Below are 14,400 nucleotides of genomic sequence, written 5' to 3'. Positions count from 1 at the left end.
ACAAAGATGTAAGATTTAAAATAATTTAAACTAATAAAAAAGGTTTTTAATCCATGTTTAGCCTTCATTATGTGCTATCCCTATGTGCTATCAACTGATTTTGCAGAGTGAACAAACTCTACCAATATAACAGATAATCAAAAAAGAAATTTCATTTTAAAGAAAAAATTTTTAGAACTCCCCACTCAGCTACCCCCTTGCCTTTTTGTTGATGCAAAAACATTGATTGTGTAAGTCAGAAGTGAATTCTACTGTGAAGTTAGTGCATTGGTTCTCTCTCTCTCTCTCTCTCTCTCTATCTCTTTCTCTCTCTCTCTCTGATGATTTAACTATATTTTATACTCTTTAAGCATGTCTGAAGATCCCAGTGTGCTGATCTTCAGATGAAAGAGGCTAGAGCAGTGGTTCTCAACCTTCTGGACCTTTAAATACAGTTCCTCATGTTGTGACCCAACCATAAAATTATTTTCGTTGCTACTTCATAACTGTAATGTTGCTACTGTTATGAATCGTAATGTAAATATCTGATCTGCAGGATGGTCTTAGGCAACCCCTGTGAAAGGGTCATTCGACCGCCAAAGGGGTCGCGACCCACAGGTTGAGAACCGTTGGGCTAGAGCTATGCTTACTGACAACTATGCCAAGTTGAATGGTTGCACTTTTTGGGAGTTAACAATCCTCTGTTTGCTCTCTTCCTATCTTGACTTAATCTCTCTTACTACAATATTTTATTTTATATTTTACATACACATAGGACACACAGTTCAAAACTCAAAGCAATATAAAAAAAAGTATACATTAAAAATAAAGTATACCTGTCTTGCTATTGTCCCATCTTCCCCGGCTCTTCCTACTAGCTTTTAAAAAATAAACAGTTTTCTTTAAGCATAAAGAAGCCATCTAGTCTTTTTTTTAAATGTATTTTTATTGGTTTCAGAGAGGAAGGGAGAGGGAGTGGTAGATAGAAACATCAATGATGAGAGAGAATTATGGATTGGCTGCCTCCTGCACACCCCCTACTGGGGATCGAGCCCACAACCTGGGCATATGCCCTTGAGTGGAATCAAACCCGGGATGCTCTATTCACTGAGCCAAACTGACTAGAGCTGTAGTCTTTTTCTTTAAAAAATAAAAAGCACCAAACTACACACATTCTTCTGTGCCTTGCTTTTTTCACACACACATATAATGCTGAAGGTCTCTTCTTATCAGTTTATAGGGTTCTTCCTTGTGTGTGGAAGCACTACACATTGTTTAACTATCAGCTGTGGCGGGACACTTGAGTTAACCAATCGTACACGAACACAGGCCCTGCTGAACAATCTTGTATGTACAGGTCATTTTGCACATGTGGAGCTGTATCTGTAGGAATTATTCCCAGAAGCAGGATTCCTGGGTCAAAGGACTGAATGCATCCTAATTCTGGTAAGGACTGCCAGGTCCTCTTCAAAGGCAGTGTGCTAGTTTACCTTGCCCAGCAGCAGTGCAGGAGTGCATGATGCACACAGCCTTGGCAATAAAATAGTGTGTTGCCAAAAAGTGTAACTTTCCAATTTGAGGAAAATAGGCATCTCTCAAGATCTTATTGTGATTCACAGGAACCTTCCTCACACTCTAAAAGAAATGAATGTCTAGACAGATAAAAGAAAGAACTATATAATAACATACAAAGCAGAACTGGGGCATTAAGGGTTTTGGACTTCTGGTCAATGTGATAAAAAATAGTATGTTATAGTTTGAATCTGCATTTTTCTTATTTTGTGTAAGGTATGTATGTTTAAGGACTAGTCATTTTAAACTAGTCATTTCCTCCACTCCTTTACTATTAGGCTGTTGATCATTTTCAATCACTTTGTAAGCGCACTTTTTATTTTAGGGAGATAAAAACTTTGTGTATGATTTAATTTGCAAAAATCTCCCACAATTTATCAATGATCTTTTGATTCAGCTTATGATTTTGCCAATGTTTATTGATACAACTAACAGACTAATAATGCAACGAGTAAACTGAATACAGATATTGATACAGGATCTAAAAATCAGGTCACAGGGCCAGAACTTAGAAACACAGTGCCTTGCAACACCACTGTAGCTGGAACTGGGGTGCAGGTAAAACTTAAAAACATACAAAGTTGCTGTCTTTTACTGGTGCTTCAAACAAGTATTGGGACAGAGGTGGACAGTTCCTCCTACACCTCCTTTATGCCTGACTTATTCAGAACTGGCTGGCAGGAAAAAAAAGCAAAGACAAAAGTGGTGATTTACACCAAGAGCCAACAACTGGTGGGGCATTCTGGATCCGGAAAGCTGCACATGTCTAAAGGCACGCAGAGAGGATAGGTATAAACAAAAGCACAAGCCACAGGGTGGGACCTGAACAGGGTTGAAGCGGGGAGAACAAAGAATGCCAACCACCTCTCCCTGTGTTAGGTCAGCAAAAGGTCAGGGAGCCTGTGACAGCAGTGCTGTCGGATGAGGGTAAAATTCTTGTCCTCCTAAAGTTCGTGATCTCTCAACTCAACTGAAAACAGCATACCAAAGAATTAAATTTGTTTCTTATTTCTTAAGGTCAAGTACAGAAGTGGTGAAGAAGAGAGTGATTACCTCACTAGAGACCAATTTTGGTAAGGCAAGACCATTGAATAGCAATCTGGGAAATCTCTAAGAAATAAGAATTTACTTACTCAGACAGAAAATCTGCATGATAGTAATAATCTGAAAGTTTATCCAGGAAAGAACGAGGTTCCAAAATAAATGTAGGCAGAACCACCCTGGACAGGTCCATACCAGGACGGACTTGTTTCAGCAATGTCCAGATAAGGCTTTTGTTTTCTTCAGACACAGTTTCTGTTTGTGAAGCCTCACCTGCCTTTAGCAATTAACAAAAAATATTGAAATATTATATTTATTTCAGACACATAGATGTGTAGAAAAGACAGCTAATGTTGAAAACCAGAACTCTCTATCTGACCATTCCAAGCATTCTTAAAATGTGAAAACAACCCATTAAATAATAAAGTCTATAGCTATAAAATTTAGGTAAAAAGGGTATTTGCAAAAGATATCAAAGTAAATGATATAAAGACTCTATTACAAAAATATTATACTCCATTATAATAAAGCTACCTCTATGCACTTGCAATAAACAACAAAGTTATAAACTCAAGTTTCCTGCATTTTACTTGTACCTGGCAATGACATCTAGCAGCATCCTATATCAAAAGCAAACCTAAAGAAAATGTAAACTGTAAATTTACTAGAATATATTCATATTTGTGTATTACATGTTTTTAGTTGTTTATAAATCCTGATGTATTTCATATATATACAACTTCTAAAATAAAGTAGGTATAAAATATTCTTTTGGGAAAATAAGCAATAGGTCAAACAAATAATATATTCAATTTCTTTAGAATTAGAAAACCCAAATCTCTGAAAATCACAGACTTCTACCTCTCCGAGTTCCTCATGGCTCTGTTCAGTGTAGGTGGTCTCCTTTAGAGGCTCGATAGGCTCAGGTTCGATGTATGAGTCATCTTGCCTCTCTGATGTATCTGTGTCACTGTCTTCACTTTTCCCCATCACCTCATTGTCAGACTCATCATGCTCTTGATCATTTTCTTTATCGGATTTATCAGAATACATATCTTGGTCCTTAAAATGCTGTCGTTCAATTTCACTATCATTTAACCTTAAGGAAAAGAATTATTAGAAGGAAGAATAAAAGAGGTTAAGAATATTTAATTTATAAATAAGAATGATATGTAACATTTACTGAGAATTTATTATGTGTCGGCACCGTTCTTAATATTTTAAATAGTTTTACTCATTTAATCTTCAAAATAACCATATGAGATTAGTAAATGGCACAGAGAAGTTAAGGAAAAATCTGGGAAATGTTCAAGATGACACTGAACTCTTTGCCTCTCTACCAGCTGGGGCTAAAATTGTCCAAAAGCAAAATTTTAGACAATCTGTTGCTGGCTTTTTTTCTTAGTTTTGTAGTCATCCTCACTTGAGTCACTTGTGGTCTGAAGGAAAACTTCAAGTTAAGATCATCAGACAGATTATCAAGTGAACTCAAATGAAGTATGACTTTCCACCTGTAAAGGATGCCAAAGTCACTCAAAAGAAGTATAAGACAAGAAAATGTAAAAGGTAATAATTATAGCTACTTAATACTTAACTGATAAGATAATCGAGAAAAAAGTTCAAGGAAAATTGGAAATGAAAATATTAGTTTAAGGAAATAAGCCTGTAACCTAAAATTGATATGCTGCTATAACCAATCCTGTTTATCCTAACCCCAAAGTGATTAGGGTCAATAATCTATACAAAAAGAGAATTAAAAACCTTACTTCCAGAATCAATATTTTGTTTTTAGAAACTTCTTATTTAGGAAAGTATCTGTGGGTTTCATTTAGCATAAAAATCTTATAGGGATGAACACTCAAGTACTACTTTAAAAATGAATACACGATGCCATTATATACCATTGATATTTTAGCAATGCTGAGATAATAACAGAGCAGAGAAGTCCTATTTGATTCCTATGTTAGTGTCCATTTTTCCAAAATCTTCATTTGTTTGGATCTTAACCAGATAATTTCTAACAGGAATTCATTTTTACATGCATATTACTTTCTTTCTTTCCCTTTATAATCATATATTTTTAAAAAGTAGTCTAAAATTGCTCTCCTTAACCTCTCACAATCTGGTCTTCACTCCCCTAAATCAAGTGACTCTGTTCCCTCAAAAGTCACTAATGATGGCTTAGTTGACAAACCCAATGGCCTTATCTAATCTTTACCTCCTTTGACTTCTCTGCATTACTGAACCTAGATGATAATTATTTTCCTTGAAATAGTCTTAAATGCGTGGGTTCCATGTAATTGTAGTTCTACTTTTTAAGCTCTCTGATCCCTCTTATTTCTTCTGCCCTTAAATATTTTCATCTTCCTTGGCCCTTTTTTTATTTTCTCTATTCTCTCTCCTTTGGCAAGCTACCAAATTTCTATTTGATTTCCAAACCCATGTATGCAGGAATAAGCTTCAGACCCATGTTTTTAAATGCTTGGCTGATATCATCTATGTCTAGGGACTGCTGCATCTTCAACATATATAATATTTAATAAATTATTATCTCCCAAACATGGTTTTTGTTTTATTTTACCATCATCTTCCCTATCATTCAGGCATAAAGCTTGGTAATTTTTAACTTCACCAACTCCCTGTCCCTTACATCCAAGCAGATTCTCACCCCTCATCTCTGCATCATAGCTCACAGCTCATTTTCTGTCATCCAGCCAAAATGAACATGTTGATATGTTGATTCTACTTTTGCAAAAATCTGTTACATTGATCCTCTCCCTCATTCCCTAGAAGGTTGTTATGTCTTCATCCTATAAATTCTCTTGATCTTGTATTACCCTAAAGCACGTCTCCTTTGGTTGCTTATGTTATTCTTTTCTTTCTACTATTTATTGCTGCCTGGCATTTTATAGGTTTCAAATATAACAAAACATCTCTTCAGGATCACATAGCTAATAAACTGTTACACTGGATTCAAATTTAAGATCATATCAGATTCGTCTCCCTATTCAAAATTATACAGAAAAGTGTACAGTTTCTTACACAGAAAACAGGCTCCAAATTTTTAATGAATAAATATGTGAAGCAAATGAATTGTTAAGATCCCCAAATAAGACCATTTAGAGATTATCTGGTATTCAACAAAAACAACGTATGTTTTACAGCTGAAGAGCTTCAACGAAAACATTTCAGGAAGAGGCCCCAACAAACATCCATTCCTATATAAATTGTGTTCCCACCCCCCAATCTTTTCCCATTCAGGCTTTTGTTCTGAGGATTAAGATAAAACGCGAGATTATAATTCTGCAAAGAAAGGATGTAAAAGGTCAGGTAATGGAAATTTTCAAAGAGAGTGAAGAAAAAGAGTCAAGCAAAAGGATAAGAGGGAAAAAAAGTTCAGCTCAGGTTATAAGGAGGAGAATAGCAGTCTAACAACTTTCAGGAGAGTAATCCAATGCCCATAGCCATAAGTAGCTGTAGAGCAGAAATTGAGCATTGGAGCAAGGGAGGAAAAGGGGAAGTCTAATGTTTTTCCTACAAAGCAACAAAATAAATCTGAACCTCAACAAACCTCTGAACCTCAAGGAAAGTATTGTGTTTCCCTGAAGAAAATTTTTTTAAAATTAACTACAATAAATGCTTCAGGTGGTAAAGCCAAAATAAGACACAGTTCCAACTCAAAGCACAATATCATAGGAGGATTCCATAAATACCAGAAAGGATTAAGTCAAATACCATTACAAAAATAATAATAAGTCAAGTGCCACTACAGAACAGCAATAGAAGGCCAGATATTTCATGGTTAGGAGGCATGAAAGTTTTTGCATATAACATTTGAATCGGTCTTAAAGAATTCATAGTCCTATGACAGGAGAAAAGAGCAAGGTAGACTTTCACATATGATACAATATTTGAGGTCAGTCTTGAAGAATACAGTCTTTTGATGGGAAAAAAGAACAAGGTGGATTAGAACTCATTCTTAATGAAGGGAACACCATACACAAAGACAAGGTAGACAACAGCATGGTTGCATTTGGAAAATAACAAGTAATTCACATTAGCTAGGGTCATGCAAATAACTTTCTATACCTCATCATAGTAACTAAACAAATCTTAAACCAGGCCTTAGATCATATAATCAGAAGAAGACAGCCAAATTTCAATCCTACATACACTACAAAAATTCTAGGCCTGCCAATTAACCTAGTGAACAACATGGTCTCCAAATTACCAAATTAGGGGCAATATCTACTTACTGGAAGTTGTCACCACTGTGAAGATTGTTAGCACGTAATAAGCCATACAAAGTCACATGTGTGCTCTCTGATGAAATGCTCAGGTCATGTTCCTTCCCTTCCCTGATCATTGTACGTTTAAGAAGACTAGAACATTTCAAAGCCAACTCCAAAGCATCCATCCAGCACCTTCCTAAAAGAACACAGATTCATAAGGAGTATAATTCGAGAAACTACACAAACTGGCATCCATCTTAATGTAACACTGTTACCCTTTAGGCATACTATCATTTCTCTGAGAAACATGCACCAGAAAAGTTACTTTGAACATCAAGTCTTACAAGGATTTTTAAATGTGATTTTTCAGTTTATCAAGTGTTTTTTTACATCTTAAGTATCTAGAAACCATTGGTAAATGAATAGAATATAGCACACATTGGTAAGTATGCCTAGTGAAAATACATGTATTCTATTTTTTAAATTTTAGAACAGTAACATATAGTATAATTTGAAGGTACCAAAAAGGTATATAAAATATACTGAAGGGGTTATGTTTTACTATAAACAAACTAAAAAATGTTTTGTTGGTAGTGAGTCTATTCCCAGGTTTAGCATCCATTTTACTCATATGTATAAAAAATTTAAGTCAGGGAAATGCCTGTACAATACTGTTATTAACTGCTATATTAGTTAGTAGAAACATTATTAACTTATTTTTTAAATTGAAATTTAGAACTGTAATTAGCAGAAAAAAATGTTACCTTCACTTAAAATCCACATATATTTGTTTCAGCATTTGCTGGAATTATCAGCCAAATAACAAATACTTGTGCCTATGATATTTAATTTTAAAAATAATCGTCTGGTAAAAGTAAACTCTGGAAGGTTACAGGATTCCTTAGGCTAAGCTAGTCTAAACTATAAAATATAAAAGTGTGACAGAAATCCATTATTAGCAAAGTTTTAAAGTTACCTTGATTTCAAATAAATAAGTTTGCTTTCCCTGTATTTGCTTCAGGAATTATGTATTAAGTTAATAAGTGCAGAACAACAGTTTATAATTAAATGTTTATATTTTAAAAAATTATAATAGTGTGTCTTAAAAATATTAATACTTAGTGATAGAAAATAATATTAAATGTACCTCTAAAATGATAAAACTTAACGAGTTACCACGGGGAACATTAAACAAATCAAGAAGGTGTTAACATGTCAGTGAAGGATAAAGAAGAAAACTCAAGGCTGTTAATTCATAATTTAATTATCTAATGCCTCCTTCCTATCAGATTCCTCTGTTTTCTACCAAGTTAATGATATATTTGATGTTCTAAGAAATTGATGATTACAATACTTCTGCTGCAAATACCATACTAAAGACAGATTTTCCCAAAGGAAAATACACAGTGGAATATAAATAAACCTTTTAAAATGAGACCAAAATCCAATCCATCAAAACTTGTATTTACCATCTGACTCTGAAGTAGCTCGGATGATCAAGTAACTGCTAGGTAAAGGCTGAGTTATGGATCCAACTGCTTCACCTTTTGGACCCTTAAAATAAACAAATAAAATAAAAATAAGCAAAATAAATGGCATATAGTACTGTAATATCTTGACTTTATATTATCTATTATTATCAATAACAATCTAAATTAGCCATGGATTATAATTTAAAAGCAAACAAGATTTAATTTCATGCTTCTTGAGAAAGCAAATGTTGAGTTTAAGGAAAGTTTTCCTTTCCCAACAAATATACCTCCTTACCAAAAAATTGAACAACTTATATTTATCATTAGTTAAACATTATTTCTGTACATTGTTCACACATTAAAAGAAAATCTAAAATTCACCATACTATACAAAATTTTAATTTAACAGAGAATTTCCATCTCACATATACTACTAGAAAAAATACTTAACTTCTAGAAACTATAAAGAAACAGCTGGAAAGAAAAAAAGAAACAGCTGGAAATATAGCTATAATTTATAAGCAAAAGAAAAAAAGAATTTTTACTAGGTCTAGGGAAAAAATAAAGCTCCATTTATAAGCAGTAATATACTTGTTTATAAATACCAACTATAAAAGCTAATTTTAAAGAAATGTTATTGTTGTTGGCTGGGATTGTTTTAGAAGTATACAACACCAAGAGCTCTATAGTAATTATTATCATCAAGGCTAATCTTAGGAGGATATAGTTCTTATTTGGAAAGAAAAATCTGAGGATTCAATTTATAGTATAATTTTGATTGAAAAGCACAATTTTCAAGTTCTCAGATCAAGGAATAAAATGAACTTTAAAAAGGATAATCAGTAGAAAGTAAAGATTCAGAGTCAAAATTTAAAAATAGAAAAATCAATATGATTTTAACAAATCTTCTAAAATCCCTTGGGTATTTTCAAATAGCTTTTTAATTTATGGGACAGTTCCTAGAATCAGTAGAGAGTAGTAACTAGAGTCAGACTGTCTGGGTTTCAACTTTGGTTCCATGCTAGAAAAATTATTAAAGTAATCTCTTTAGGCCTCAATCTCTTTGGTTAATAAGAAAAAACTGTATCCTTCCTAAAGTTATGAGAATTTAAAAAAATATTCCATGTAGAATGCTCAAAAGAATCCCTGACACATAGTTAAGAACTCATAAACATTATTTTTTCCTAATCATAGACACTGACTTTAAAAGTGTTTAAACAATGTCCTAAGTAGGTTTTGCTTGTTGAGAATATTCTGATGCTCATGTAATTGTACAAACTTCCCTCTCACAGATAGTTGGAATGAAATAAACTTGATATCAAAATTTATTTTTTATTATTTCTTAAATTTTTTATTTATTGGTTTTAGAGAGGAAGGGTCGGGGGGAGAAACACTGATGTGTTGCTCCACGTATTTATGCATTCATCCGTTGCTTCTTAAGTGTCCTGACTGGAGAATGAACCCACAACCTTGGTGTATTGGGACGATGCTCTAACCAACTGAGCTACCTGGCCAGGGCTAAAAGTATTTTTAATGACTTAAAATTCATTATAATTCTTACAATTCCTAATAGTAATAGTAAAGAATAAATGCTATATATAAAAGGTTTTGAAAGGAATTTTTTCATTTGAATATCATATGATATATAAATACCACAGGCTGTATGGGTTAAATTCTTTCCCCTGTGGGCAGTATCTAATTCCAGAATGGAACTAACTCTGTAATCCTAAATTTATTCTTCTCTCTAGGCTACTGAAACAAAGGTAAAAAGCCCAGTTTTTTCCCTAGGTATAAGTATATTGCCCAATTAAGCAATACCAAAAATATTTAAAAGCTGAAGCTACTTTTACTTAGTGCTAATCTCAATTATGTGGTTTTCCTTAAAGGAGTTCTAAATCCTTTATTCAAGCGTAACTGGCCTTCTTAAAATTAAAACAATGGTGGCTTTGTAAAAACTTAAACTAGGCTCAGACACATTTATTCTGTTAGCATGTACTGCACATCTACTGTAGAATTTCTTGGTAGTTAATCAAAATAATGCTTTTCTATTTTCCTGATTAAGTTTCTGCTATTATAACACAGGAATGACCACAGTAATGTTTTTTAGTTATAAAGCATTAGAGTTCCATCTTCAAAGAACGTTGCCTCTCAAGAGTAAGAAAGACTGTGATTGCTTATACTTACCACATATTTATATTACTACAGAAAAAACTTACAAAAATAAATGGCAGCTTCTGTTCTATGGTATCTTACAATTTTGACAAAGAGAAAAACACAGTAAATATGATACAACATTACAAAGCAGAATTATTAATTGCAAATTTTAAAAATCAGTACAAACTGAATCCCCATAGCAAAGAGATAACAAACAATGTAAGTTAAAAACATTTTTCTGGAGAAATGTTTAAGTTAGATCTTAAAGGTAAACAAGAACATTTGGTACAAATTTCATTGTGGGTAGGGACAGAGAAATAATAACCTTAAAAACAGAAATAAATTTATAAGTGCTGGCACAGAATAGCAACCATTAGATTGATTTGTCTCAGTTCTACTCACAGATTACCATCTTTACTTTTTACCTATATAACAAGTACTTACCTTCACTGCCCAAATAGATTGCTCCAAAGGATGAAAAAGTTTGAAACAAAAGCCATCCTTTTTTGACGGGCGCTCAATGATTTCACAAGCATTCAGAAGGACTGTTCCTACCCATTGACCATTTTTTTGGGTTTTATAGATCAGTAGCACCCCAGGTTTCAACACACACCACAACTTGGTCCAGCTCTTCAGAGTACCACGTATCTACAGAAAGTAAGTATAAGAAATAAGGCTCTATTTTTCTCTTTCTGCTCCATAAAACGTAAACTGAATAATGGCAAATAGGATGTTTTAATTTAAAATTTCTAGAAAATGTACATGTTAAAGTCAATAGATATTCTTTTAAACCTACTAAATGGCAAGCATTAATAATAAATATAAAAATAGCATGACTCCTGCTTCTGAGGTTCTTAAATTCTAGTGGGAGACTGGGTCACCAGTTTCAAAATACTGTACTAAGTAGAATGGCTTTCCTAACCTCCTAGGTTAGGTCAGGGACTATTAAAATATACTTTCCTAATAGTCTCCTCTTAGCATCTGTAACAGCTGTAATTTTATTTCTGTGAGTATAAGATTATTCTACCTTTTAAGATCTTATCCCTTTACCACTACATAAAGTGCTGCAAACACTGCTAACACACACCAGGAATTCCCTAAATATTTGATGAGTTGTAGAAAAAGGGAAGAACACCCTCTATCCCTAAAATCACCTTCTCTAAATTACTCCATTGTTAGTAATTACATAGAGTGTGCCATATAAACTTCTTGGGAATATTTTAAAACACAAGTCACATAACTCTCTCTCTAGTCTTATAAAATGTTCCTCATCCTAGGGTTTAATGCTATGTAAAAAAAAAAAGTCTATAGCTACCTTTTCCTATTCTATATCTGTAATCCATTAAAAGTGTTTCTATGTAAGTCAGTGAGTTCACAGTACTGAAAAGGATGCTAATATAGTATTAATGTTAAAAACTAGGAATTGTCCTCAATTTTATTTACTGTAAAACATCTGTTCTCTCAATGCACTTACATGAATTATGAAATAAGTATAGGGCTCCCAAATTCCTCAAACAGGCATACCACAGTAACTCTAGATAAGAAAAATTTAGAAAGGGGGCATTTGGAATCAGACATAAAAAAAGAGAAAATCTTTAAGAAAGAGTCTGCATATATGTAAAAGAGATGGAAAGTAAGCGTTATTCTGAGATAAGATTCTAGATCTTGGAGATGTGATAGTAAAACATGAATGGTAAATTATCAGAATTCAGGTAGGATTTAGAAAGTCAGCCAGGGGAAGTATTAGGGAGTTTGGGGGAACTGGTTGGGGAAATCCAATGTCAAAAAGACAAGAGTAGGTTTAGCTCTGAAAAACCCAAGTGTGATCTGGAGTTTGAAGTCTTTTAAGTAAAGTCAAAATTAGAAGGTGTTTTCAGCACAACATTGAAGAAGACCCTAATATTACTTGAACTCTCAGGGAAACCAGCACTAGACTCCTATGTTAGTAAGAGAACTTCAATGACAGATCTCATAAAGATTTTAGGTTGGTGATTGTACCAACTCTTTGGGAAAGCGCAAAGCTTTCAGGAATGGGGTGATTTTTAGGTCATGGCCAGATACTAAAATTTCTTGGGAGTCAGGGTTTTATAAGATCATTCTCAGAGTTAGCCTTAGTCTGAAAGATTACTACCAAATATCCTTCTGATAAAAACAAGAAAGAGTTACTGATATGATAAAAAAAGGAAATATAAATAAGTGGGAATAACCAGAGGCCAAAATAATAAGTCATGGAAACAGCAATATGTACATTTCTCTGAAAACTAATCCTTTTCAAATGATAATTTTTACATTAACTTTGTATCATATCCTCTCAATAATGCATATACCAAGTCTGTAATAATACTAAATGATAATCTGAAAATAATTTTTTTTAAATCCTCAAGAATATTTTCCCATTGATTTTTGAGAGAGTGGAAGGGAGGGAGAAGGGGGGGGTGAGAGAGAAAAACATCAATGTGAGAGAGACATATTGATTGGTTGCCTCCTGCACATGCCCCAACCCAGACTGGGCCAGGGATCGAACCTGCAACAGAGGTACGTGCCTTTGACTGGGAATCAACCCAGGACTCTTCAATCTGCAGGCCGAAGCTCTTGTCACTGAGCCAAACTGGCTAGGGCCAAAATATTTTTTTATAGCATATTGATTAGACTACATAATGTCGTACAAATCAAAAAGCCTTTTTAAACGAACTGCTATACATACTTGATGTTGTTGTCAAGAAAGAACAACATTAAGGTTCCTTCTCCCCATTAAGATTGGAACAGAGAACCTCTGGGATATAATTAATAGTTTGTCAGTGAAAAACAATCATCCTAGTAGTTATTTATGTCTTGCAGGATGGCTTCAGTGTACTCTGGGCTTTCTTATTCCAGTAGATAAACATCCAGCAATGAGAATTCAAGATTCAATACAAACTGACCTTCAACCAATCAGCCATGACAATAACAGAAGGATCTGTGATTGAACTGAGTAACTCCTTTGTGGCTCTTTTCTTTTCTTCTCGGTAATTTTTCTTTTGTACCTATTTTACAGAAACAATAGCAAAATTAAAAATTCATTAGAAATGGGCAATTTATTTTCAAAATTTTTAGTTTTATACTCTAACTATATAGAATCTAGAGTATAAAAGTATAGCCCTCTTTTAGAATTCTAGCATCTTAGGATAAAAGAACTACTTTTTTCAGTGTGTTTTTTTTTTTTTTTTAAGAACTGGTAGAATTTTTAGAGAAGTATGGTTAGAATCTAACTTCTTCTGATCACTAGTTCAGTTCTCTGTATCTTTTAAAATAATTCTACCTTCTTAAAATTACACAATAATACATAAATACAATCTCCTGGTAAAAAATTTAAAACAACACAAATAAAGCTAAAAAGCCATCTTTCGTATACCCTATCCTATTCTAATCCACAGAATTGACCACTGTTAACCATTTTGAAAACACTATCCTTTTAGCCCTTTTCTATGTATAGAACCTATCAAATATACAACTTTCATGTTTGAATTTTTAAACACATTAAAAAATTGTTCTCCCATTCATTATTTTTTGGAGCATTTCCATGTCTCATTCATTCATTCGTCCATTCATTCACTGATTCAGTTATTCTCACCCAAGGATGTTTTTCATGATTTTTAGAGAGTGAAAGGGAGAGGGAGAGACAGAGACAGAGAAACATTGATGTGAAAGAGACATATAGCTGGCTGCCTCCCACACATGCCCTGACCAGCGCTAGGGATTGAGCATGCAACCAAGGTATGTGCCCTTGACCGGAATTGAACCCGAGATCCTTCAGTCCATGGGCTGACGCTCTAGACAAACCGGCTAGGGCTCCACCTCATTTTTTCACTGCTACATAGAATTTCTAGTATAAATAATAAGAGCTAACATTTACTGGGTATATTCTGTGTGCCAGTCACAGTTCTAAGCACTTTACATGTTTTACTTCATTT

The 14,400-nt window shown here is 33.7% G+C and overlaps 1 protein-coding gene across 9 annotated transcripts in view; it reads right to left on the bottom strand.

Annotated features, from left to right (window-relative positions):
- OSBPL8 (oxysterol binding protein like 8) overlaps positions 1-14,400 on the bottom strand; it is a 160,497-nt gene that overhangs the window by 28,207 nt on the left and 117,890 nt on the right. For all 9 annotated transcript variants that reach the window (XM_070409680.1, XM_070409682.1, XM_070409683.1 and 6 more), the window contains 6 exons: positions 13,372-13,473; positions 10,895-11,098; positions 8,294-8,378; positions 6,849-7,020; positions 3,454-3,691; positions 2,685-2,869 (listed from right to left, as the gene is read on the bottom strand). In XM_070409680.1, the coding sequence (XP_070265781.1) occupies positions 2,685-2,869; positions 3,454-3,691; positions 6,849-7,020; positions 8,294-8,378; positions 10,895-11,098; positions 13,372-13,473 (986 nt within the window). The remainder of the gene's footprint in view (positions 1-2,684; positions 2,870-3,453; positions 3,692-6,848; positions 7,021-8,293; positions 8,379-10,894; positions 11,099-13,371; positions 13,474-14,400) is intronic.

This window comes from Myotis yumanensis, unplaced genomic scaffold (genome assembly GCF_028538775.1).
Source record: "Myotis yumanensis isolate MYYU_CA2020_CCGP unplaced genomic scaffold, mMyoYum1.0.hap1 SCAF_3, whole genome shotgun sequence".
Lineage (NCBI taxonomy): Eukaryota > Metazoa > Chordata > Mammalia > Chiroptera > Vespertilionidae > Myotis > Myotis yumanensis.
Note: the sequence above shows the minus strand (reverse complement) of the source record. Positions and strands in the feature narration are given on the sequence as shown.